This window comes from Natrix helvetica (genome assembly GCF_964273705.1).
Source record: "Natrix helvetica genome assembly, chromosome: 2".
NCBI classification, from domain to species: domain Eukaryota; kingdom Metazoa; phylum Chordata; class Lepidosauria; order Squamata; family Natricidae; genus Natrix; species Natrix helvetica.
The window spans coordinates 53739834-53767563 of NC_138552.1; the positions used below are offsets into that span (position 1 = coordinate 53739834).

The following is a 27730-nucleotide window of genomic DNA, read 5'->3' on the forward strand; positions in this document are numbered from 1 at the left end:
ACTTTCCCATGTATTTTGCTAGGAAATGTACATGAAGCCGGTTGAAGAGGCATGGCCCCATTCTGACCATATCGACAGACTCCGAATACAATGGCGATGTTCGTTTCACTATGTGAATTCATGCATAGCTAACCCTAAGTGGAATTTTCCCAAATGGGACTTTCCCATGTATTTTGCTAGGACATTGTACATAAGGCCAGCTAAAAAGACGTGCCCCCTTCTAACCACAAAGACGGGGACCGAATACTATGGCAATGTTAATTTCTCTCTGCAAATTCATGCAGAGCTAACCCTAATCCTGAGTGGAATTTTCCCGAATGGGACTTTCCCTTTTATTTTGCTAGGAAATGTACATGAGGCCGTTTCAAAAGGCATGGCCCCCTTCTGACCACAATGACGGTTTCCGAATAAAATGGCGATGTTTGTTTCACTCTACAAATTCATGCAGAGCTAACCCTAACCCTATGTGGAATTTTCCAGAATGGGACTTTCCCATGTATTTTGCCACGAAATGTATATAAAGCCAGCTAAAAAGGCATGGCCACTCCTAACCATACCGACAGGCTCTGAATCCAATGACGATGTTCGTTTCACTATGGGAATTCATGCATAGCTAACCCTAACCCTAAGTGGAAGTTTCCCGAATGGGACTTTCCCATGTATTATGCTACGAAATGTACATGAGTCCAGTTAAAAAGGCATGGCCCCTCCTAACCATACCGACAGGCTCTGAATCCAATGGTGATCTTCATTTCACTCTAGAAATTCATGCGGAGCTAACCCTAACCCTAAGTGGAATTTTCCCGAATTGGACTTTCCCATGTATTTTGCTAGGAAATGTACATGAGTCCAGTTAAAAAGGCATGGCCTCTCCTAACCATACCGACAGGCTCTGAATCCAATGGCGATCTTCATTTCACTCTACGAATTCATGCGGAGCTAACCCTAACCCTAAGTGGAATTTTCCCGAATGGGACTTTCCCATGTATTTTGCTAGGAAATGTACATGAAGCCGGTTCAAAAGGCATGGTCCCTCCTAACCATACCGACAGGCTCTGATTCAAGTGGCGATCTTCGTTTCACTATGTGAATTCATGCATAGCTAACCCTAACCTTAAGTGGAATTTTCCTGAATCGGATTTTCCCATGTATTTTGCTAGGAAATGTACATAAGGCCAGCTCAAAAGACATGCCCCCTTCTAATCACAATGATGGGTACTGAATACATTGGCGATGTTCATTTCACTCTGCAAATTCATGCATAGCTAACCCGAACCCTAAGTGGAATTTTATTTCCCATGTATTTTGCTAGGAAATGTACATGAGGACGGTTCAATAAGGCATGGCCCCTCCTAACCATACCGACAGGCTCCAAATCCAATGGCTATCTTAGTTTCACTTTGCGAATTCATGCAGAGCTAACCCTAACCCCAAGTGGAAAATTCCCAAATGGGACTTTCCCATGTATTTTGGCAGGAAATGTACATGAGGACTGTTCAATAAGGCATGGCCCCTCCTAACCATACCGACAGGCTCCGAATCCAATGGCTATCTTAGTTTCACTTTGCGAATTCATGCAGAGCTAACCCTAACCCTCAGTGGAATATTCCTGAATGTGACTTTCCCATTTATTTTGCTAGGAAATGTACATGAGGCCGGTTCAAAAGGCATGGCCCCTCCTAATCGCAATGCCAGGCTCTGAATCCAATGGCGATGTCCGTTTTTCACTGTGAATTCATGGAGAGCTAACCCTAACCCTAAGTGGAATTTTCCCGAATGGGATTTTCCCATGTATTTTGTCAGGAAATGTACAGAAGGCCAGCTCAAAAGGTGTGGCCCCTCCTAACAATACTGATGGGCTTCGAATCCAAAGGCGATGTCCGTTTTCCGCTGTGAATTCATGGAGAGCTTACCCTAACCCTAAGTGGAATTTTCCTGAATGAGATTTTCTCATGTATTTTGTCAGGAAATGTACATAAGGCTGGGTCAAAAGACGTGCCCCCTCCTAACCATTCCGTCCTCAGTGAACTGCAAAAAATAAGGAAAACAGAAACTTCATTTTAAAATGACTTAACTAGTTTAATCTAATTAAATATAATTCTTTTGAAAAACCAGTGAATTTTGATAAAGTTGAATGCACACTTCAGATAAAAGAAAATGGCTAAAGGACACAAGAATCTCCAATATGTCATTTATCGGCCCTGATAACAAAACAAAAAAGAATCATTTTTTCTCTTCTTCATGGTTGGAAGAAATTACATTTCTGATATTGAGGAGCACCTGATAGGAGCCAGAATTAGCTGATGTCCAGCTGCCACAGAACACTCTCTGGTTTTTCTTTTTCCCTTCTGTAGTGTGTAAAATGTACATTTTCACACAGATGTAACCTAACAAAAGTAGGACATTAATCACAACACTGAAAAAAAGCAAACAAACCTGTATCTACTATAAATGGTTGTGTGTTAAATTGACATGTTCTGATTATAATTTGCCAGATAAGATCAAAACTATAATGATATTGCTGTGATTGTTCAATTTTAGCTTAAGGGTCTTAAAGTTCAGAACTCGTGCAAAATAATTTGGTCTGCAAATATTCGCAATCTCAACCATTTACAATGGACTTGCAAATTTCACTAAGCCATATTTATTTACAGTACATCATTAAGTAGGCCATAGATCAGTAAACCTTATACTATGATTTATCAATCCTCCAATTTAGTTTTCATTTGTTACCACTGTAAACAAGGGATTTTTTAGAAGCAGCTTTTTGAGAAATACAATCCGAATTCCCCCCGTTCAGGCTTTCCACAGAGTATCAGTCAGTTTGACACTGTAGGGTATACTGTTTTATCAGTTTGGTCTAGTAATTAAGGGACCGGGATAGAAACCAGGAGACTTATGAATTCTAGTCCCATCTTAGTCACATAAAATGGCTGGGTGATCTTGGGTAAATCACTCTCTCAACTAACCCACCATCTGCTTTGTTATACAGAAAATATGAGAAGAAAGAAATATTAGGTGTTTGCTGCTTTGAGTTTATAAAATATAAATAAAAACTTAAAAGGTTTGCCAGGCAGTCCAAACAAATGGTGAATTGTATCTGTTGTTTAGATATTAACCAAGGTGCAAAAGGTAAAAAAGAATGACTTTTCACCCAGTTGCTTTTAGTTGTTAAGATAAGTTATCTATTTTATATACCTGATCTGTTCCTTCAGAGACAGAAAAATAATATGGCCTGCTGTCTTCACTGTTGTACAACTATGAAGTTTAAGTTTACAAAAGGAGGAAGTAGAATGCACTAAGTGAGAAACTGCTGAATAACGGCATTTTAATTTTTTTTTATCAGATTAGCAAAATATACCTTAACTATTAAACCTCAATTAAAACTGTAGAACTGTCATTTCAAATTCAACTTGTAAAAGCAAATTTATAAAGAGGACAAATATGAACTCTCGATGGGAGTTCAATGAGACTGTATAAGGGAATCTTTAATGAATTTACCTTTTAAGTCAAGGGATTGGTATAAAGTGAAAATAAACTGACAGGGCCTGTAAAGGACCTGCAACTGTTACTAATGTGAGTGGCGTGATTGCTTTCCTGCCTGAATATAGCCTAGAACCATGATGTTGAACCTATGGCATGGGTGCCACATGGAGCCCTTTCTGCAGGCATGGAAGCTGTCACCCAGCTCAGCTCCACTTTGCATGTGTGCGCGCTTCCCTCTGGCCAGCTGATTTTTGGGTCTCTGACGCACATGCGGGAGAGGTGCATGGATGCGTGAAGGTGCCAGGAGGGCACATGCATGCATGGGGGCAGTCCCAGGAGGCTTAAGAGAAGCCTGCTAGGCCCAAAACGGGCCACGGGAAATGCAGCATTCTCCCCCCCAGGCCCCATTTTTAGTCCCAGGAGGCTTCAGGGAGGCCTGCTAGGCCCAAAACGGGTCACAGGAGGGTCAGGCATGCATACGCAGGAGGGGAGGGCACGGGTGGTGGTGATCGTGCACGCATTGTATTATGTGCGTGGCCACGTATTCATGCATTTTTGCACGTGTACACGCTTCTGGCACGCAATGACAAAAAGGTTAGCCATCACTGGCCAAGAAAATTGTAGCAAAAACTTGAAGAAAAAAAAGGATAAGAGTAGTGAGTAGACTCATTCTAGTTCATAAGAGATAATGGTTTATGAAATCGAAGAAACAGCAGAAGGAGCTGCTAGAGGAAGCACTGTTCCAACAACGAGAATCAAGCAAAGAAGCAAGCTCAGCAGACAAGAGTGACAAGCAAAACCAAAATTCATAGTATACTTTGAACTGCTGAAATTAAACTAAGAGCTTCATAGAAGAAACTAGCACTGAACACCTTGAGAATTACAGGATTAGAGACCTGGGATGAAAATAATAAGTACAGGTAGTCCTCAATTTACAATCACAATGGAGCCCAAAATTTCTGTTGTTAAGTGAGATGTTAAGTGAGTTTTGCCGCATTGCTTTGCCACAGCTGTTAAGTAAATCACTGCTAATGTTACATTAGTAACACAATTGTTAAGTGAATCTGGTTTCCTCATTGCCTTTGCTTGTCAGGTCATAAAAGGTAATCACTGAAGCATCTGAATTTTGATCGCATGGTTATGGGGATGCTGCAGTGATTGTAACTGTGAAAAACAGTCATAATTCACATATTTCAGTGGTGTTAGAACTCTGGAGTCACTAAATGAATGGTTGCAAATTGAGGACTACCTGTAATTCAACAAAGACCAAGAGATACATTGGGAAACAAAAATCAAACACATCAATACCGTCTAAGGAGGAGATACCTGGATAGTTTAATTTAGGCTGCTGTACTTAATGGATGACTGGAATTGATGTCCCAAATAACCTCTTCAAACTGTATAATTCTAAATTAAGATGACCCCCCAAATAAATACAGTACATGATGAATAAAATAATTTTATTTTTTTACAAAGATTATACAATTGTTGTCTACCTTAAAGAACACCTTTTAGCAATTAAGATTTAATTTATAAGATACCATATGAAGTCCTTATTACATAAGTATCACTAATTTCAAGATATTTAGTATGAAAATATGTAAGGTCATTTTGAAGTTTCTTTATATCATAGTTTGCCATTGCACTGTTTAAAATAATAAAGTAGAATTCATTAACTCATCTCGCTTTGAAGATCTTTTTCTGAAACCAATCTTCTATCTTTGCATTTGTAAAGGCAAGCATTTAAAACAAAAAAAAGTCCAATTCCAGAAGCTGTCAAGTTGATGCCAGTATATGAATTTGATTCTATGATACCAGTACTTTAAAAGAGCACATCGGTTATACATGGCTTTGAACCTTGGGCTACAGTTATGCTACCAAGCTCAAATGGAGTCTCAGTCATGTGGCACTGTGCATTTCCTCTGAAGACTGAGAGTCCTGGGTTGCCCAGATCTGATGAAGGTTTTGAAGGCGTTCTGAAGTCCTTGTGCTTACATTCAGGGCAGGATGAACCTTTCGAATGCCAGACTCGCCCATTAAAGACAGGCCACAAATTCCAAAGTAGGCATGAAGAGCATCTAGAAAGGCAAACCAGAAATGAGTTTGTATGTGTGACAGATACATATATTATTCACACGTAGGCACACACAGTATAATACAATAACAATCTATTGTTTTCTAAACTAAGATCTTTTCACTGAAAGTAAATAACAAAGAAAGCCTAATTCTGACACACAACTATATATTTGCAGTGTATGTGGGTGGAGTGGGGGAATCATAGGCCAAGTTTAGAGAACACTGCATGAAGGTTTGTTTGTTTATATTCCACCTTTTGTTCAGCTCAAGATAGCTTATGTAGGATTCTCTCCTTCCATTTTTCTTATAAAAACCATAAACATACCAGTATGAGGTTGGTTGGACTGAATGACATGGCCCAAAATCACTCGGTGATTTTAGAAGAAAAAAGAACTCTAATAGGATGAGAAATTCAATGCCAAGTATTATGGCTGGATTTATCTCTCTCAAATAGCAACATATATATCCCATTATTAAAAGTTTGCAGAATGTCAGAGAAAAATAGTTTGTTTGACTACTGTTTTGGATTCACTACTGCAACATATGCTCTACAGCTTTTGAAGATATCATCTGGTCATGATACACCTGCACAGGTAGTCATAGACATGTCTCAATATGCCTGTGTAATATCTGCTTCATGAACTGCACTTGCTTCCAGCTGCAAGTCAAGGTGTTCGTCATTCCTAGAAAGCCCTACAAAGCATAGGGCCTAGTATTTGAGGGATAGCCTCTCTCTCATAACATCTATTGGACCTATTTAATCAGGCAGGATTGGCTTGCTTTGGATTCCTTTGATTAAACAATGCCATCTATCAGGACCCTGGCAGTTCACCTTTTAAGGACTAGCACCTGCCCTCCGGAATTAAGTTCCTCTGAGATCCTGATAGTAGCCATGCTGGTGGTGTTTGAAAGGGCCTTGAAGACCTGACTCTTCACCAAGGCCTTCAGCAAGGATGAAAAATCATGGTGGAGTCTAATAATTGCAAGTAGCAAAGTTTATATTGATAATAAAAGCTGAATTCAGCATTAGTGCCAGCATATGAATTCAATTAGAAATCTTCATGAAAGGAAAATCTGATCAGATGCCTAGATTGTATCCTGTACAACTTACATGATTATTCATGTGTTCTACCAATGGTATGGTTAAGTCACACAATCTTGCAGAAGAACTTGTAAATATACTTTCAAACTTTCTAAGAAATAAAAAAGCAGAGACACAATTGTCCAAGATAGTCAATGTTTAACATTCTGATGTTGATTCTCAACTATATGGACAAATATCAAACAATTTGATTTAAAGCCTCAAAACAATATTAAATCATCAAAATGTTTAGCAAATATTTTAGGGTGTATTCTCCCTGCCCCCCAGATTCTGCTCATAGTTCCATAGTTTTTCTTCAAAGCCAGGATGCAAAATGACATGATTCTAAGCAAATTCTATATCTGTACAAATACACCATGTCTTCCAAGCAAAGTTTGACTTCTAGTGACTTTATGAATATATCCCTTTAGTTTTCTTGGCAACAATATACAAGGGGTTTACCACTGGTTTCTCCTGGGATGTTAATTTTAACTTTCCAGTCTAGTCTAACCAGGTCCAACCCTGCTTAGCTTCCTAAGATTAGCCAATACATCACAGATCTTCACAGAACCTTGAGTTAGTACTAGAAAACTGCTGAATGCTGGCATAGAGATGTATGCATTGGAAGGGATCTTGTAGAGCTTTTCCTGTTTCCTGAGGAAAACTATTAAACCTTTCCAGACTATTGTCCATAGAACTGCCATTAGAAAATTTCTAGCAAGACCAGACTATTCTACTGCTTAACAGCCCTTACTGGAAATGTCTGTTAATATGTACCCTAAATTTCATTTCTTTTAATTTAGTGAATTGATCTATTATACTTTGAGTTTCAACACGGAATATCTCTGATGTTTCTTGCATGTGACACCCTTTAAGAGGAGGGTAGGCCTTAACATATGACCATTAGTTTAGTGCCCAAAGTTACAACAGCACTATAAAAAGTGACTTACAATTGGTTCTCGCAATTAAAACTGTCATAGCATCCTCACAGTCACGTAATCAAAATTTGTACATGTATTTATGACAGTTGCTGCATCCCAGGGTCATTTGATTGCCACTTGTGACCCTCCCAGCCAACTTTAGATAAGCAAAGTCAATGGGGGAAGCTGGATTCATGTAATGACCTGCATAATTCACTTAACAATCAGAGTGATTTGCTTCGCAAATGTGGCAAAAAGGTCTTAAAATCAGATGTGACTCAGTTACCAACTACCTTGCTTAGCAACAGAAACTCTGGTCCCAACTGTGGTCATAAGTCAAAAATTGTCTATACCCGTAGACTGCGATTGTATCTTCACTTCATTTTTTTTTCTGTTACAAGTTAAACATACCCAGGTCATTAAGATAGTCCTTAGAGGCATTGGTCTCTCCTCTGAACCTGTTCCAGCTGACCCATGTCCCTTTTGAAATGCATTGAACAACTGCAGCTTGATCAGTGCAGATTAATCCTACAATCTGGATGCAATGCCTCTGTTAATGAAGCCCAGAATTGCATGTGTGTGTGTGTGTGTGTGTGTTACACTGCTCCCTCATTTTTAACTTGTACCGTGTTTCCCCGAAAATATGACCTGTCCTCAAACTAACACCTTGCCACATTTTTTGTGTGGGAAAAAAATATAAGCCCACCCCCGAAAATAAGTTTCCTGGACACACACACACCCTGGCCAGCAGAGCACCGCTCACCGACCTAGTGGTATCCTGAAGGTGCCAAGCCGCGGGAGCCGGTGGCGAAAGGCGCTCACGTTGCTTGCCACCTTCAGGATACCGCTAGGTTGGGGAGTGGTGTTCTGCGTGACCGGAGGGGGGAGTTGCCGGGCGGCTGCTCCCTTGCGAGCGGCTCCCAAAGAGCTGGACACAGCCTCAGGGGCGAAGCAGCCATCAGGTGACTACGCTCACAAGCAGCCGCCCGGCAAACCCTCTCCAGCCGGGCAGAGCTCCATGCACTGACCTAGGGGGTATCCCTAAGGCGTCAAACCACGTGGTGCTCTGCCTGCCCCCCAGCTCCCGTGGCTTGGCACATTAGAGATATCCCCTAGGTCAGTGCATGGAGCTCTGCCCAGCTGGAGAAGGGGGTTGCACAAATGCCTGTTCCGCCCCCAGCAAGCATGCCTCCCACCCTCACCGTGCCCTGGCCCAGCTCTCCCTGAAGAGGCAGGGCGCCACTGCCGCCGCGCTCCGGGCATAACTTCTTCTCCGGCTTCCAAACTCCAAAACTCAGCTGCCAAGTCTTCCAATAGCGGCTGCTCTAGGAGTGCACTCTATGGTTGTGGGCTGGCTGCTGGAAGACTCTCTGTCTGGAAGACTCTGTGTCCAGCAGCCCACAACCATAGAGCACGGCTTGGCGCCTTAGGGATACTCCCTGGGTCAGTGAATGGCGCTCTGCCCGGCTGGAGAGGGGGTTTGCCAGACGGTTGCCCGTGAGCGTGGTCACCTCATGGCTGCTTCGCTCCTGAGGCTGTGCCCGGCTCTTTGGGAGCCAGTTCGCAAGGGAGCAGCTGTCCGGCAACCCCAAAACAATAAGCCCTCCCCCTATAATAAGCCCAAGGCCATATTTCGTGTGGCAAAAGAAAATAAGACCCTGTCTTATTTTCAGGAAAACACGGTAGGTATACTAGTACTTCTACATCCTTACATACACTGCCATCACATAAAGTGTCTGCATTTCTATACTTATGATCTGATTTTTTTCCCCTCAAAAGGAAAACCTTACGTTTGTCCCAACTGAACAGTTCCCCCACAAAATCTCCAAAGAGAACACAACAAAAGCTCCATTTGTTATTTGATTCCCAGGACTTGGAATTCAAAGTTTCAGTAACCTGAATTTCATAACATAAAAGCACTTTAAACTTCCATTTTGGAAAGGTAATCCAATCTCTTTTTCTTGCGTTTTGTTCCAGATCAATGTTACATTTGTTTGCACATTCATTTCTAATTCATCAGCCAGCACTGTACTGTAATCTCATCTGGGAAAAATCTTACTCACTCTAAAATCTATTGAGAATGAAATTATAATATTATAATAGTTCCCCCCCCTTCCCCTCCCCCCAGATGAGATTTCAGATATTCAGAAGTTGAGGACAGAAGAAGCCTAAGGACAGTGTGAAACTCAGAAATATGAGATAGTTATCAAACATTATTACCACAGGAGAAGGAGGAAATTATTGAATACATATGAGAATGTAATTCCCTGTGCTTAAATTTAATTAAATATAAATGGAATCATATCACATTTGTCTTTGTCCTGGCACTGCTTATTACAAGTAGTCCTTGACTTGCAACAATTCACTTTGCGACTGTTCTAAGTTACAATGGAACTGATAAAAAGTGACTTATACCATTCACACTTCTGACTGTTGCAGCATCCCTATGGTCAGGAGATTTACATTTGGATGCTTGACAACTGACCTTCATTTATGATGGTTGCAGTACCCCAGTGTGACCTTCTGACAAGCAAAGTCAATGGGGAAGCCAGATTAACAACCATGTTACTAATTTAACAACAGCAGCAATTCACTTAACAAATGTGTTAAGAAAAGTTGTAAAATGGGGCAAACTCAACAAATTTCTTGCTCAGCAACATAATTTTGGGGCTCAATTGTGGTTGTAAGTTGAGGACTGCCTCTAGTTTCAAAGTATGGTTCCTACTGTAGATAAATTCAAAGTCTGGTTAATACCAATATTGTAGAATGTTCTGATATTTTTGAGATGAAGTGATTACATCAGAAAATTGTAGGGTATTCTAAACGTTACCATACAATAACAGGTTTTAAAATTTTAATAGTTCTATCTTTATTCTACGATCCAAAACCCCAAACAAGAAACTTGTGTTTTTTGCTACACTAAAAAATGTCTTAAATTTTAGCACAAATGTGTATCTTTCCTAAATAATATCTACCAGTGCATACTTTTTTTCTGCCACTATATACATCATTTTGCATTTTCTAAATTAGCTCATTCGCTCTTTTATTCAATTTTCAAAGACTTTGAAAAATCAAAGTCTTTATAATCCATTTGAGTTTCCTTAGTCATCTGGAACTGCTTCTTAATTTGACTATATCACTGATGATCCAATTCCAGATTATCCTGTATTGTGCAAATACTTGAGACTTATTTCTTTCCATTGTGACAATTATTCATTTATTCTAACACTACTTTTTTCCCTTTTATAATTGACTATTAATCCATATGATAAGCACTTATTCTATGAATACTTGTGCAGAATTTTGCCTGAGGGATTCTACAAAATACTTCAATAGATCACGTTTATCTGTAGACCTGTTTTATCTTTTGAAAAATTAGAGGCAAAAATTTATTTCATTCCAGAAAACATTCCAATTTCCTTTCGGCTCTGTTTTAAGACAATCTTTGCTTTGTCATAAATAATCACACAAGTAAACAAAATACTGCAAATACCTGGATGACTATCTGGCCACTTAGCAAATCCACCAACAAGGCGATCTTGGGTTGATAAAATGTAATTTCTATTTTTTTCATAGTTTGTGTATTGAAATATTTTTAGAAGCTGAAAGAAAAATGTATCATGTTTATCATATTCAAAACACACAGAAATATCACAATAAAGCAATTTCTCATGAAGAGCATTCAAAGCTAGATGATGATGCAATGTTTATATTAAACACTAAACTGACAGCCTCAAAGTATATATATATATATATATTTTGTTGTATTCGGGTCTTTTCCCGTGTCTCAATCTCAACCTTACACGGGAAAAGACCCGAATACAACAAAACCAGCATACCTACACCCGTGAAAATCTACGAAAACAAATATATATATATATATATATATATATATATATATATGTATGTATGTATGTATGTATGTATGTATGTATGTATGTATGTATGTATATATATATATACATATACATATATATATATATATATATATATACATACATACATACACATATACATACACACATACATACATACATACACATACATACACTGTATGTATGTATGTGTGTGTGTGTATATATATAAATATATATATGTATTTGTGTTACAACCCCTGGTATGACTAAATATGGGAGGAAGGTCACTACTCCCTCTTTCTGTCCTTCGGCTTATCACAAAGACCATGCAGGCAGAAAACCATATTTTTTATTTTTACTGTTGCCTTTTTATATTTGTGTTGTAATTGTACTGATCTATCCCAGTCTCCCTTTATTTATTTATCAGTACAATTACAACACAAATATATATGTGTGTGTGTGTGTGTGTGTGTGTGTGTGTGTGTGTTTGGCTAGCTGATGAGAGCTAAACAGCTTGAAATGGATCCATACTAGTCTCCCTTTATTTATTTATCAGCACAAAACACAACACATATATATATACATACACATACACATACACTGTATGTATGTGTGTGTGTGTGTGTGTGTGTGTGTATATATATATAATGTATTTGTGTTACAACCCCTGGTATGACTAAATATGGGAGGAAGGTCACTACTCCCTTTATTTATTTATCAGTACAATTATAACACACACACACACACACACACACACACACACACATATATATATATATATATACACACAAACACACACATACAGTGTATCTATATATATATACAGTGTATCTATATATATATAGTGTGTGTGTGTGTGTGTGTGTGTGTGTGTGTGTGTATGTTGTATTTGTACTGATAAATAAATAAAGGGAGACTAGTATAGATCTATTTCGAGCTAATTAGCTCTCATCAGCTAGCCATACCCTTACTGGGATTTGAACCTGTGCTGTTATATATCTCAGGCAGGAGCCTTAGCCACTAAGCCACAGGATCGCCTCCTTATCAGTTGAGCCAGGGAAATAAGTATATATTTGTGTTACAACCCCTGGTATGCCTAAATATGGGAGGAAGGTCACTACTCCCTCTTTCTGTCCTTCGGCTTCATCACAGAAGACCATGCAGGCAGAAAACCATATTCTTATTTTTAATGTTGCCTTTTATATTTGTGTTGTATTTGTACTGATAAATAAAGGGAGACTAGTATAGATCTATTTCGAGCTAATTAGCTGTAATGGCCTGGGTGGTGGGTGGGGTTTGTTTGTTGACTAGGGCTGGTTTCCAGATATTTGGTAGGCGGGAGGCATCATTACGTTTATTCATGTTGTGGGGGTGTTTCTCTATTTCGATGGCTTCCATAATTATTCTCTTGTTGAAGTGTTTTGTTTTGGAGATTCCTTCAAAATTGATTTCATGTCCTGTAGCTTTAAGGTGCTGGAAAAGGGAGGAAGTTTTTTCTTTTTTTCATACTGCGTTCTTGTGTTCTGTGATGTGTGCATTTATTGTCCTGTTTGTTTGTCCTATATATGTTGCAGGGCAGATTTTGCAAGGTATTTCGTAGACTCCTTGGTTTTCTAGCTGGATCTTGTCTTTGGGGTTTCTTAAGATGTTGGCTATTTTTTGGTCAGTTGTGAAGGCTGTCTTGATATTGTGCTTGTGGAGAATTTAGCTGATTTTATCTGTGGTGCCTTTGATATAAGGGAGGAGGGCGATGCCGTTGTCCTGTTCTGTGTCTTGGTTTTTGGGGGGAGTCTCCCTTTGGATTAAGTTGGTAATTGTTTTTCTTTGGAATCCGTTGGAGATTAATATGTTTGTGAGAGTGTGTAACTCAGTTTTCAGGTGATCTTTGTCGGCTAGGTGTTTGGTTCTGGAGATGAGGGTCTTGGCTACAGAGTTGATTGGTGGTGATGGGATTGTGCATTTAAGTAGCGGTTGGTGTGTGTTTTTTTCTGGTAGATGGTGTGTCCTAGGGAGCTATTGGGTTTTTTGTAAATTAGGACATCCAGAAAGGGAAGTTGGTTGTTTGCTTCTATTTCCATGGTGAATTGTATTTTGGGGTGTAGGCTGTTGAAATGTGTGAGGAAGTTGTCCAGTTTTTATTTCCCGTGTGGCCAAATCACGAAAGTGTCATCAACACTTTCGGGGAGAGGGGGCAGTCTATAAATTCAATAAAATCAAAATCAAACATATCTAAGAGTTTGGGTTTGTGTTCAGATTTATCTAAGGCATTGGTTTCAAAATGTTCCATGTATAAGTTTGCAATGATGGGTGAGAGGGGTGATCCCATGGGTGCTCCTTCTATCTGTTTGTATCTTTGTCCATTATGGATGAAGTATGTGTTGGTTGGGCAGTGGTTGGTCTGTGTTTATATATATATGAACAGTGTTTATATATATAAACATCAACTACAAGTTTTCTCCTTTCTTCCTGCTCATTCATACATTTGAATCAGAAATTTGATGAAAAACTGAGAAGCTTTTATGCTGTTGGCACAATAAAACTACTAGTATAGAACAGCAATGGTGAACCTTTTTTGGCTCGCGTGCCATAAGTGGGGCGAGCGTAGGGGGGTCATGCATGGGCGTGCTGCACCCATAATGCAATGTGTGACCCACCCAGCGTGCATGCGCACGACAGGCGCTCCTCATTGTTTGCATATAAAGCCTCTAGAGCCTGCGGAGGGCAAAAACAGCCTCCCCGCACCCCCCTAGAGGCCCTCAGGAGGCTTCAGAAGCAGGGCAAAAAATGACCATATGAGCAAACTGGAAGTCACTTCCGGGTTGCTTGTAAGGCTGATTTTAGCCCTCCGGAGCCTTCAGGAGCCCTCACGAAGCTTCCCTGAAGACTCCAGAGGACTAAAAACGGCCATACGGTTTGCTCGTAGGGTCGTTTTTTGCCCTCTGAGGGCTCCTGAACACTCCAAAGGGCTTAAACCGGCCCTACGAGCAAACCAGAAGTCCATTCCTGAAGTTCCTGTTTGCCCGTAGGGCCAATTTTTTGCGCTCCAGAGGCTTCAGGGAAGCTCCTGAAGCCTCTGGAGGGCCTCGGTGCGGAGCGGCTGTTTTCGCCCTCCCCAGGCTCCTATAAAGCCTGTGGAGCTTGGGGAGGGCGAACAATGGCTTGCCAGCACGCGCATACGCGCAAGCCAACTGACAGGGCAACGCCTCGCGTGCCCTGACAAATGGCTCCGCGTGCCACCTGTGGCACATGTGCCATAGGTTCGCCATCCCGGATATAGAATAAGCAGACTATAGATTCTAAAGTCTTATTTATACTTTCAAATTACCTTAAGAGTTGCTCCTACCCAAAATGAATAACAGGTATCTACAGGCTTGTTGGGTCTTCCTTGATAACCATTCTGTTGCCTCATAATACACCATCTCCTTATTCTCTTCAGTTCCTTTTCAGAGAAGACTTCCTCAAGTTTACCCATGAGGCACAATGATGCAATACCACAAAATGTAGAGCCACCTATAACATAGGGAACAGTCTCTTCAATATGTTTACAACCTTTATGGAATTATTAATAAGATTTAATTGACATGAACTATCATCTACTATTAATGTACTCAAGCAACTACCGACACCCAGAGCTTTTTCCTCCATGAATTCATTTAATCTTTTAAAGTAACTGCCTACATAGTGTACCTGTTAATAGCCCTCAGCTGAGTTTAATTGGTTCTAATTCATCCAACTTTGAAAACATACAATAGCTGTTATTTCACAATGCACATGGAAACAAAAACTGCACATAGTTATAGCAAGCATGACACTTGAAGACACAGCAATTCCAATATGGGAGCAGCTAGCTTTTGTCAATGAAAAATTAGTGGTTTTTTTCCTCCTTTCTCACAAGAATTCTCAAACTAGAATTCACAGCGTTCACATTTTGCCAGCACTGGGGTAGAAGTGAAGTTCAATCAGATTCCCACAACCACTTTTTTTTAATGGTTAGACCAAAAAATTATCTTACCATGTGATTCAAGTTCTGCTCCTTGGGCAAGACCATTATCGTAGGACTGAAAAACAAATAAATGAACAATGTAATTTTATTAAGAGGCAGTTCTTTTTTTAATGTTGCATAAGATAAATTGAACTTGATCAGGATCAAGATCAATGTGTTAGAAAGTAGAACAAAAAGTAGAACAAAAAACCAGAATCACCTCCCTCAACTGCTTTCTTCTAACTGGAGATTGGAGCTCCAATAAATGGTAGCACTTTTAATTCTAAATGAAAAACAAAGATCCAATTTTTCAATCACTACAGGAGACATAGAAATATTAACTTTGTGAAAGATTGGATTTTGTTTTAAAGTCTAGGAATTAAAGTAACTCTTATGCTTGGATTTAAAATCTGTAAGCATAACTCTATTCATAGAAAAATGCTTTCTCACCCCATCTTCCCAATGTATTCACCTGCCTCATATAGTTATCTGAGGGTTCAGGATTCCTCCAATGGAATCCTCCACCCTGCACAGGTACAGGAGCAGCAGTAGTAGTATACCAGTATGTGAGTGTATCAGGAGTGGGTTCCAGCAGACACCACTGCCGGTTCGCTTGTGGGCACGCTATGCACGCATGCATAATACAATAAATATTGTTTTGCACATGTGCAGAAGCAAAAAACTAGGTGGTGATGCCTATGGTGCTGCCCGGAGAACCAGTTCAGGGACGTGGCAGACCTGGGTTGCTGCTGGTTCCAGCGACCCAGGCCGCCAAACCACTACCGGTTCGGTCAAACCAGTCCAAACTGGTTGGAATCCACCACTGGAGTGTATACTTGAATGCACTGAATAAATGCAGAAACCTGAGGGAGAGAGATTCCACACAAGCAGAATCACACAATATATGACTTTCTTTTATAAGTCTATAAAAATATTACCTTAAAATAACATTTGTCTGGTCAAAATAACAACTGATTACCGAGCTCTATGAATTTCAGCAGCATGCCAATTTGTATTGCCTACACAAGTTGATATTAAATACTAATGGCCTTATTCTTTTACACAGTAACATAAGATATGGTGAAACAAACAAACATCTTTGTGTAGTGGTTCTCTAACAATGACATCTATTTTCCCTTGTATAAAGAGCCATTATTCAAATAAATAAAGAGTCAGTGTGGTGGTTAAAGTGCCAGACTAGAAACCAGGAGATCATGAATACTAGTCCTTCCTTAGACAGCCTGCTCACTCTCAGCCAATAGAAATCTCAGGGTTATTTTTGTGGGGAATAAGAGGGGATATTATGTACACCAAATAAAGATGCAATATAAGTTTGATAAATACATTATCCATAAACTAGAAATCAACATCAGTGATAGCAATTTGCATCAATGATATATTTGGTTTACAATACAATAAAAAAACACATAGAAACTATATGTTATACCTTATATCTTTTTATACTGTATAAATCTTACATTCCAAATTGAGATTCAAACAGATCTTGTATGGAAAGACAAATATTTTAGATGAATTAAAATTAAGATCAATATCTTCATTTAATAACTTTGTTAAATTGAAGTAAATAATTCCAAGCATTTATTTCTGCCTATCAGTTAAAATGCTGACTCCTTTATCCTATGTCTTAATTTTAATTAAGAAAAAACAGAGAAATCCCATCAGATTTGTTGTTCAACATCATTATTTTGAAGCATACTTCATTTTCCGAGTACTAAATCAAATGTACAATTTTCTCATTTTCTGGGCTCAGTCTAGTAATATTTTAGTCATTCCAAGTTCTCCCCTCATCAGATCAGAATTAAAAATAAGCAAGTAAGCACTCTGTGAAGAATGCATTATCTCTTTTCTGAAAGGAATTCATGAAAAAACTAGAGTTGGCAACTTGAGAAGTAAGGAGCCTGGGACCGAATCATTAGATAAACATAGTACCAATGCTATCAATAGCCCAATCTGAGAAAAAAGACTGCATACAATCTATTACAACAAAAGGACTGAAAATAGAAGAAAAACTTAAAGGGACACATATACAGTGAGATTTTTGTAAACTCTGCATCTTCATTATTATAGCTATTTTGTATCTGCAATAAATCTTACTTATGTATCAGAGTCCTGTCCTTCCATGAAAGCTCCTGAGTGCAGACTGAAACATCTAGAGAGATTAATTACAATGATGTGGATATAATGTAAGACTGAACATTTGTGGCATTATTACAATCCAAGGGCTATTGAGCTTCTCTAAAAGCAGCCAGTCTGATGCAGTGATTAAGGTATCAGGTAGAAATTGGGAGACATGAGTTCCAGCCCAATTTTAGACAAAAAACCCAGTTGGGTGACTTTGGGTCAGTCACTGTCTCTCAGTCCTAGGAAGGGGGCAATGGCAAATCACTTCTGAAAAACCTTGCAAGAAAACTGCGGGGAACTGTCTAAACAGTCTCTGAGAATCAGACATAACTGAATGGAAATAAAAAGGGGAAAAAAACAGCTTAGAGAATGCCTAAAAGATGGCAAGTTGACATGCTTGGGATCATGCAATTTCAACTCTTGAAGGTTCCAGACTTTCATAGAAATTGAACATTTGCAGTAATCAGATAAAGAGGACAAAGAAATGTATGTAATTCAGAATTTTGCTCATTTACCATCACCTCACTTTAGAAGCTTATAACAGGAAATTGTGTATTTTGTTCATTTGGAATTCTTTGTTTTTTAACAATGATTTAAGACAATGATATTAAGTGTAGACTAGACAACTATAACTTATGACAACATTCTGATTTTTTAAATTAAAAATTAACATCTAATGCAGTTATACTGAAGTAAAGAAAACATTCCTATTTTCACTATATTAGGGAATAGAATTTATCACTGTAATTACACTTAAATTGTATGCATTAGCTTAAATTTGAGCTGATAGTCCTGGTATTCCTTATTTTGTAAACCAGACATTTAAAAATATTACAACCTCAATTTCCAATAAAGCTAAACATCACCATTTTTACCACAATAATACACTTTATATCTATGGCATGAATATAGAATACACTTCCTAAAACAGAATTTAAATTTTTGAATTTAAAAACCACTTCAGTTAATCAGGCTTCAAATACCAGATGCTATTTTTTAACATCTTCATTGTTTGTAAAAACATTTTTCATCTCAAACAAGAAAAAAATTAAAAATACAACTAAAAAGGAAAACTATCAGTAGTCACTAAAAATCAGATGCTAGTTTGTCCAACAGAAGTTACTAAGGTTTGAGATAAAAAGGATAGGAAGTATATATATGTATGTATGTATGTATGTATATATGTATGTATGTATATATATGTATGTACTGTTAGACTACACATGTTAACATCCCTATGAATCCTATAACACCATATATAGTTGTTGGTTGGTATATATATTATCATTACGGTGGTCACAAAATCAGCCAGATATTTAGTCTTGGATTTGGCATTTTTGTGCACCTATTGAGTCCTTCTCAAAGATCTGGGGTAGGCACATGTTGTTTAACAATATTAAAAGTATTGTCAAAGATTGTAAGCTGCCTTTTGCAATTGACTGATGGTGATTTTGTCAATGCCAATGGTATTAAAGTGGTGCTCCAGGTGTTTTGGAATTGTACCCAAGACACTTTTTACTATTGGTAGTATCTTTGCTGTCTTTTGCTACAATCATTCCATGTTTTATATTTTGTGATTTTTCTCCTTTTCTTTCTTCTATTTTGCTACTTCAGGTATTTTAATGCCCACATCCAGATTTTTTTGTCTTTCTCATCAATAATTATTAAGTATGGGAAGTTGTGTGGCAGTTGCTAGCTTTATTATTTATGGTTAAATTAAAGACTACTCATTCAACTCAAGAAATAGCTAAATATTACCTCTATGATATAATTTGTCAGCGAAGTTGAAAAAAAAAAGACATTATTCCAATAAAGCAGGGATGCTCATGAGAAGCAATATAATGGCTTTCCAATACAGGATACAAAAAAACATTTTAAAATCAAGTGACACTTGGCAAAACTTACCATACTTCTTCTAATATAGTCAATAGCTTTCTTTGTATCCATCCCTGACCAACTATTGAGCATGTAGCATATGCAAGCAGCACAGTATATAAATCTCATGTCATTTTCACTTCCTTCAAGGACTGCACAAAAACTAGAAAAAACATTTCAGTTATGCAACAGTTATTACATTATTTAACTATGTATTTTTGTTTTCAAAGTAAAACACAATGATATGGTCTTCCTTCAATGACCAGGTTTGTTAATAATATCAAGTATCAATATCCATCCATCCATCATGCAATTTTCCTTGAGTCAAGTTCAATTATAAATCCAATTTAAGCAGATTAAGTCTTCAGAAAATAGACAATATTTCCTGTTACGGAAATACAATAATTCAAGCATCCATTTAGAGATCCAAAACTACACTTTTATTTTTTAGTACGCATGCCTACGTGACTACTTTTTGCTTTTACTTTCACATCCTTATTTTTACAGTGTTCATGTGCAAGTTAATACAGGAATACTGTATAAAGGAAGACATATGACCAATGTTCTCTCTAAGCTGCGCAGCCGTGCACGTGACAAGAAAATGCTGCACAGCTGTTTCCATCCTGGGCTTTTGGTGCGGAATTGAAGCAAGTTCCGAGAGATTGCAAAACCCGAACAACAAAAGGAGTTGAGGAGGAAAAGTAGGGAGAAGTTGAGGGAGGTAGAAGAAAAGAGGGCAATTTGGGAGGAGGGGAATGGGGAGAGAGAGAGGGACAAAGGGATGAAAAAGTGGCGAGAAGGAAGAAGCGACGCATAAGAGAAGAAAGGGAGAAGGAAAAAAAAAGACTGAGTGATAGGCTGGAAATGTTCCAGGTGTTCTGAGGTTGAGTAAACATCTGGGCATGGAGCTTTTCTCAATGTAATTCTTAAGTTTTTATCTCCTCAATTCTTAAGCTCTCCCACACAGAACAAACGTTTATCTCCCCAATTCTCACAGGGATATCTCTTGAGCTTGGCCACCAGATGGGAATAAGTAAATTTTGGTCCTGGTTTAAGAAGGTGCCAATATTTCAGGGTGTGAGTGGGGAGATCCCACCTGTACATCCTACTAATGACAAATCCATACACTATTTTTATAGTTGCCAGCCTCAGCAACTTTAAAATGTGTGGACTTCAATTCCCAGAATTCAACGGTGGGTAACATCTGTGAAAAAAATTCAGGGGCCCAGGCATGAAAATGTGCCGCTCAAATACTATACTTTTCCGCACACACTGAAAAAAAAATAGAGGGAACATTGCATATGACTCTAAAGAGCTCAATTGCCAATTACAACAGCAAGAGAAATAATTGATATTAGAGATACACAATGCAGAGTTTCCAACTCTTCTCTGCATGAAATATTGTGAAGCATCCTTTTCAAGTGAGAACCAGGCATTTTAAAGATATGCTGGGCTACTTTGTATAGTTTCAAAGTGTTCCAAAAGTATCAAAGGGTTCAAATCATAGAGCACAGCACTTCCTCTTCTTGTGTTTCAAGGTTAAAGCGTTTTTAAAACATTCGATGCAGCCACACAGCAGTTACAGACCTAAAATAAGACATTTTTTCCACATTAATATTTGATCATGGTATTGCAAAGCTGTAGAGTGGAATTGTTTCTGGAAGATACAGCTGCAATTAACGCTGTGGATCATAAAAGAAGATATAAAATATCACTCCCCCTATATACATCTACAAATATTCAGTTTCTTGACTCAACATTTTATACTCTATTTCTGTAAATGCAATTTTTATTAGCTCAGATTGAGCATTTCCAATTTGTGATTCATCAGCTACTTGATTATCATCAAGTAAGGGAGGAAAGCCTTGAAATACCCTGCCAATTTTATCATTTAAAGGCAAGAGCATAGGTTTCCCCTATTCCTGAACTGTGCTGTATAAAATGAGGAAGGGACTAATAAAAACTATTCTAACTGGAGGCCATGGTCTCCAGCTGCCTTCTCTAAAAAGATAACAATAAAGACATGGAACAGGAAGATACCTTTTCTTTATATGCTTAGCTGCCCAATCCAGATTCATCTTGACCAATGTGCATGATTTTGACTCCCCCCCCCTTTTCTAAATATATTTTACTGTACCTCCCATCTTCCAGCTGTAGAGCTCTGAGTCCTGCCAAACAGGCTTCTTTATTTACTCGACTTAAATCATCACCAAGAATAATTAAGCAGCAAAGGCCAGTGTAAGTCATTGCTATGTGCCCACTATCATATGGATGAGAAAAACCAGGCCCCTGGAACAAGATAAAATGCAAGTTTGTTTACCAAACAAAATTATGATTACATAAATATAAGCATTTATTTTACAGAGAATTGCCCTGAGCTTTTTATTGTAATTCAGGAGGGATCTAGTCAGGAATACTGCTTGAAAAGCTATATATAAATGTTCACCTCTACATGACCCACACATATCAGCAACTGTGCAAGCATAGAAAGAAGCTATTTTAAGGTTACACAGATTTATGATACCAAAGAGTTTTTGCAGAGACTTTTTGTCAATTGGTGACTGTTTTTAATCTCAACTTACCTCTGTAGTACAGATCTCCAACAATATAGCATTTGATAAAAAAAGAACATATTGACACTAGAAAAATACTATATTTATCATTTCAGGAAATCTTCCTAGCAAGAAGTTAAATAAGCAGAAATTAGCTTTTCAAATAGGTGGTTATAAACATGGTACCAACAGCATCTGTTCTACGATCTTTGTTTATTAAATTATTCATAAATGAATTATTATTAGGATGAACCATGGCATGGCAAATCTATTCAAACTGTGAGGAGAGCAATTGAACAGCAAATGTAACAAAGAGTTATAGCGAAAATGGAGAATTCTACTTCAAGAGGTGAAAAGGTTATTGCACAGTTGGCAAGTCTGTTAAGTCATATGATAAATTAGGACAACCGAAGCCTAGGAAGGTTAACCATCAACGAACCCATCAAGAGGAGTGGTTTCCTCTCCTGTATTGGTTTTCAGAAGGGTGTATCCAGGCTACCTTCATTTAAGCTCACAGAGCAGAGAGATGCAGGAATTATATTGTGTGATATATCATGTATTTTATATGACTTCCAACTCTCTTGGTGGGATAGGAGAGGGAGAATTTTTCTATTTGGAAATGTCATCAGTTTCTATTTGAGAAATTTTATCAGATCAGCATCTGATGGTTCCCAGTAAAGATTAAAATACTGTGTTTCCCAAAAATACATGTCCTAAAACTTTCGCGGTGGGCAAAACTATAAACCCTCAAATATTTTATTATTTGAAGCAATTTAATAATGATGTTGTTTGCCTTCAAGAGACTCATATTAGGCTGCAAGACCAGAAGTATTTAGTGAATTCAAAATTGGGAACATCTTATGCTGCCTCTGATTTGGTAAAGAAAAATGGTGTGGTGATATATATAAATAAAAGATTTTCAACTAAATTGAAGTTATAGAGGCGGATGACGCTGGTAGATATATAGCAATTCAATTTGATACAGACTTTGGTCCCATTTTGGTGCTAGGAATATATGCTCCAAATCAACGCCAAGAAAGCTTTTATAAGATGCTCCATTTAAAAATTTTAGACTGGAACTTTAAGAGTATTCTAATAATGGGAGACTGGAATGGAGTGATTTCTCCAAAGATAGATAAGAGTACAAAGACTAAATTCACTACCAAACTACCAAAGGCTTTTTTTGATTTACAAGACGACTTGAAATTAAAAGATGTTTGGAGGACACAACACCTAAATGAGATGGATTTTTCTTTCTACTCAGATAGACATAAATCCTTTTCAAGGATTGATTTCTTTTTGTTAACACCGGATCTACTTCCTAAAGCTAAGAAATCCAAGATTTTCGCCAGGACACTTACCGATCATAGTCCGGTGTGGTTACAAATTGAATTAGGGAAGAGGCCAAGAAGGTCTTGGAGAGTAAATGAAAATTTATTTAGATACGAAAAAAATGTTGATGAACTTAAAAAACACATGAAGGAATTTTTCAGTTTTAACATGAATAAGGGTACTCCCATTGAAACAGTTTGGGATGCAAGTAAAGCTTATATGCGTGGGGTCCTGATACATATGAACTTTAAACATAAACAAACTAGACAGAAAAGGAGAATGGAATTGGAAGATGAAATAAAAAGCAAGGAACAGCTGCTTATAACAAACCCGAATGACCAGGCGCTCCAGATGGCGCTAAAGCTGTTGAAAGATCAATTTCAGATGCTTATAGCAGAACAAACAGCAACTAACTTACAATTTGCTAAACATAACATCTTTGCTAACGCTAATAAACCTGGTAGGTGGTTAGCTTATACTTTGAGAAGGAATATGAATGACAGAATTATTGATAAAATTGAGTATCGAGGGGAGACGGTATATCAACAAGAATTGATTAAAAAATCATTTGTGGACTATTATACTAAGCTATATGTACAGGATAATATACAGAACAAGTCAATAGATGACTTTTTGGAAGGAAAAAGGGTTGCTAAAATTTCTGTGCTTCAAAAGGCAAATCTGGAACGTTTGATAACTGCCGATGAGATCACTTTAGTTATAAACCAACTTAAATTAGCTAAGGCTCCAGGGACTGATGGTTTGACTGCAATGTATTATAAAACTTTACAACTGGAAATGATTGAATACCTTACACATCTATTTTGTAACATACAACAAGGAGGCAAAATACCCTCCTCATGGAAAGCGGCTTTTATCTCATTGATACCTAAAGATAAAGAGGGCCCTAAGAAACCAGAGGATTACAGGCCGATATCTCTTCTGAACACAGATTATAAAAAATTTGCTAACGTACTAGCCAACAGATTGATGCCGGTTATTCAAGAGATTATTCATCATGATCAAGCAGGATTTATTGAAGGCAGACATATGAAGGAGAATGTAAGGCAACTCATAGATTTAATTGACTATCTTGATAAGAATAAGCAGATCTCTGCAGTGCTGGTTTTCTTGGATGCAGAGAAGGCCTTCGATCGAGTGAATTGGAACTTTCTAACCAAGACTTTGGAAAAGATGGATATGGGACCACGATTGCGGCAGGCGATTGGAGCAATTTATCAGCAACAAAATGCACAACTTATTATTAATGGAAATTTGTCAACAACTTTCGAGATACAAAAAGGAACAAGACAAGGTTGCCCATTATCCCCATTGTTATTTATTTTAACTTTGGAAGTCTTGTTGAACGCAATTCGGGACTCAAAATCCTTAGATGGCATAGCTATCAGGCAAAAGGAATACAGAACTAGAGCATTCGCCGATGATCTGGTTGTTACCCTTTCACATCCTTTGAAATCAAAAATCCAGATGAAAAATATCATAGCAGAATTTGGCATGGTGTCTGGGTTTAGACTAAATCAAAACAAAACGAAAATGATGGTTAAAAACATGACAGAGACTCAAAGAAAGAGACTTGTAAGTTTAGCAGGTTTTGAAATAGTTTCTAAAGTCAAATATTTAGGAATACAAATTTCAGAATCAAATTCAAAACTTTTCTTAAATAACTATGAAGTGTTGTGGCAAAAGATACAGAAAGATCTTGAAGCGTGGAAAAAGTTACAATTGTCTTTGCTTGGAAGGATCTCAGCAATTAAAATGAACATTCTACCTAGATTTATCTTTCTATTCCAGATGATTCCGGTGCTTAAATCAGATAAAACCTTGTTAAATTGGCAATTTGTTTGGAAGGAGAAAAAACCGAGAGTAAAGATGAAGTTTATGCAAGATACACGTGAAAGAGGTGGCCTCAGACTCCCAAACCTTCGATTGTATTATGAAGCTGCGGTACTAACGCATGTAGCAGATTGGTTTGGGAAAACAAAAATGGAATTGCTGAATATAGAAGGCCATGATCTTGTTCTGGGATGGCATGCATATCTTTTTTATGAAGACAGGGTGGATAAAGTGTTTAACAACCATGTTCTCCGAAGTGCCTTGATGAGAATATGGAAGAAGCACCGGCCTAATTGGGATTATAAAACACCGCTTTGGTTGGATCTTGCAGACACCATGGGGATTATGAATATTAAGTCACTCGGGGGTTGTTTATATAAAGATGTGCTTATCGTTGATGGGGACGAATGGAAGTTAAAAACTTTGGAACAGCTGTTGGAAGAAGGAATTACTTTAAATTGGTTACATTACATACAGCTACAGAAGAGATGGGAAGAAGATCGCAGGGTCGGTTTCATGGATAAAGAAGTGGAACTGATTAAGCAGATAAAAGAGACTGGCCCAAAACAAGTTAAAAGAATATATAATGTACTGTTAGAAAGAGACTCAGAAAGTGAATTGGTTAAGGATTGTATGATTAAATGGGCTCAGAATTTTGGTGAAGTGGTTATGTTGGAAACGTGGGAAAAAATATGGGTTCAGAATGTTAAATTTACACAGTCACAGAATTTAAGGGAGAACTTTTATAAAATGTTTTATAGATGGTATTTAGATCCTAAAAAATTATCATGCATGTACCCAAATGTTCAACCAAAATGTTGGAGATGCGGGTGTCTAGATGCTACATTTTTTCATGTATGGTGGACTTGTAACAAGGTTAAAGCTTTTTGGATAAAAATATGGTGGGTTATGCAGAATGTATTTAAGAAAAGAATACAATTCACTCCGCAAATGTTTTTATTGGGTATAGCTAAGGATTTCACTAAAAGGGAAACAAAATTGGCCTTGTATATGGTCACAGCAGCTAGGTTGTTGATTGCGCAACATTGGAAAAAAGATTTTTTACCGACAATTGATCAATGGATTCAGAAGGTGGCGGGGTTCGCCGAAATGGCAAAAATCTCAGCTTTCTTAAAAGCTCAGAAACAGGAGGATTATACACAGGAATGGGCAAAATGGATTGATTATATACAGAATAAATACCAGACTAGGAGTTATTATGTAGCCTTTAGGTAAGAATGTTTAGATTGATAGATGATCAGAGTAAATAATATATGGGATGTTTGGAATTGTTAGAGTGGTATACAGCGGAAGTCAGGGGGGTGGGTTTGTGTGGGAGGTGGGGGAGGGTTAGGGTGGAGGGCGGGGCAATATATATGTATGAATAAATTAGAAGACGGGATTAACGAAACATTGTTATTCTAGGAGAAATTTATATTAAGAGTTATAGATGTTAAATTAGCTTAGAAAATGGGATCAATGTGTTATTATTAATCTAAGAGAAATTTATATTGTGTTTGTTGGGAGGAGAGGGGTTACAATATGAGTAATTTACTTTAAGACGGGGGGAGGGGAGGGGGCAAAGTATTTGGTATAATATTTGAATGTGAATTTTTGCGGGGGGGTTGGGGGGTATAGCATTTGTATGAGATTTACATTGTATGGCGGGGGGGGGGTGAAAAGGGGGAAAATCTGTTTGTACAAAACTCTTTTAATAATAATAAAAAAAAACTATAAACCCTCCCCCGAAAATAAGCCCTAGTGAAGGGGTGGGTTTAGCCAGAACAGGGAGCAGCCCTTCCCTTTCCCGGTCACCTCAGGGCTTCTTGACCCCTTAATCAGATCAGCTGGGCTGCTCCATTCACAAAACAGCTGATTCGTGGCTGTCGCTCAGGCCTCTGCCTCCAGCAAACACTGATCGCTTTTGCAGCCAATTGTGGCTGCAAAAGAAGCCGGAGGCCAAGCGACACAACCCAAATGCCTCATGCTCTCCTTGCCGTCCACGGAACAGGAAAAGAAGGCATGGAAATCAATACACCTGGGACATCGGAAGAAGCCCTGCGAGGAGCTGCTGCTGCCGAAGTGCCCGAAATCTCCCCCCCCCACCTGCAGATCGTCCTTTCAAAGAGAAGTTTCACCAGGATGAAGACGACACAAACGCCGCCTTCAGCCACCTCTTCGTCCTGGTGAAACTCCTCTTTGAAAGGACGATCTGCAGGTTGGGGGGGGGAGAGATTTCCTGCACTTCGGCAGCAGCGTCTCCTCGCAGGGCTTCTTCCGATGTCCCAAGTGTATGGATTTTAATGCTTACAGGAGGTCGCTTCTCACCTGCATATTCACATTGAAGGCTCGAAATGGGGCGTTTTTGCAAATGGCTTGAAAATGTGGAGGGAGATATTCCTGCTTCTCCCCCTGTTCTGAAGGTCAGCACAGACTGAGAACAAGATAAGAGACGAAATCCCCCCTCCCCATTTTCAAGAGGTTTGAAAAACACCACATTCCAAGCCTTCACATTATCCAGGATTGCAAGATTGAAGGCATGCGGGAGGGAGGATTTTCTCTCTTATCCTGTT

The 27730-nt window shown here is 38.3% G+C and overlaps 1 protein-coding gene across 3 annotated transcripts in view; it reads right to left on the bottom strand.

The window, feature by feature from the left end:
• Positions 1-4929: 4929 nt before the first annotated feature.
• The window catches only part of PGGT1B (protein geranylgeranyltransferase type I subunit beta), a 33527-nt gene continuing 10726 nt past the window's right edge, over positions 4930-27730 (bottom strand). For 2 of the 3 annotated variants that reach the window (XM_081945875.1, XM_081945877.1), the window contains exons 4-9: positions 21557-21708; positions 19450-19582; positions 15433-15478; positions 14746-14930; positions 11057-11165; positions 4930-5564 (exon numbers count right to left, since the gene is read on the bottom strand). In XM_081945875.1, coding sequence (XP_081802001.1) covers positions 5386-5564; positions 11057-11165; positions 14746-14930; positions 15433-15478; positions 19450-19582; positions 21557-21708 — 804 coding nt within the window. In that variant the 3' untranslated portion in view covers positions 4930-5385. Of the gene's footprint in view, positions 5565-6673; positions 6756-11056; positions 11166-14745; positions 14931-15432; positions 15479-19449; positions 19583-21556; positions 21709-27730 lie in introns of all 3 variants that reach the window. The other variant, XM_081945876.1, reaches the window with a different exon arrangement.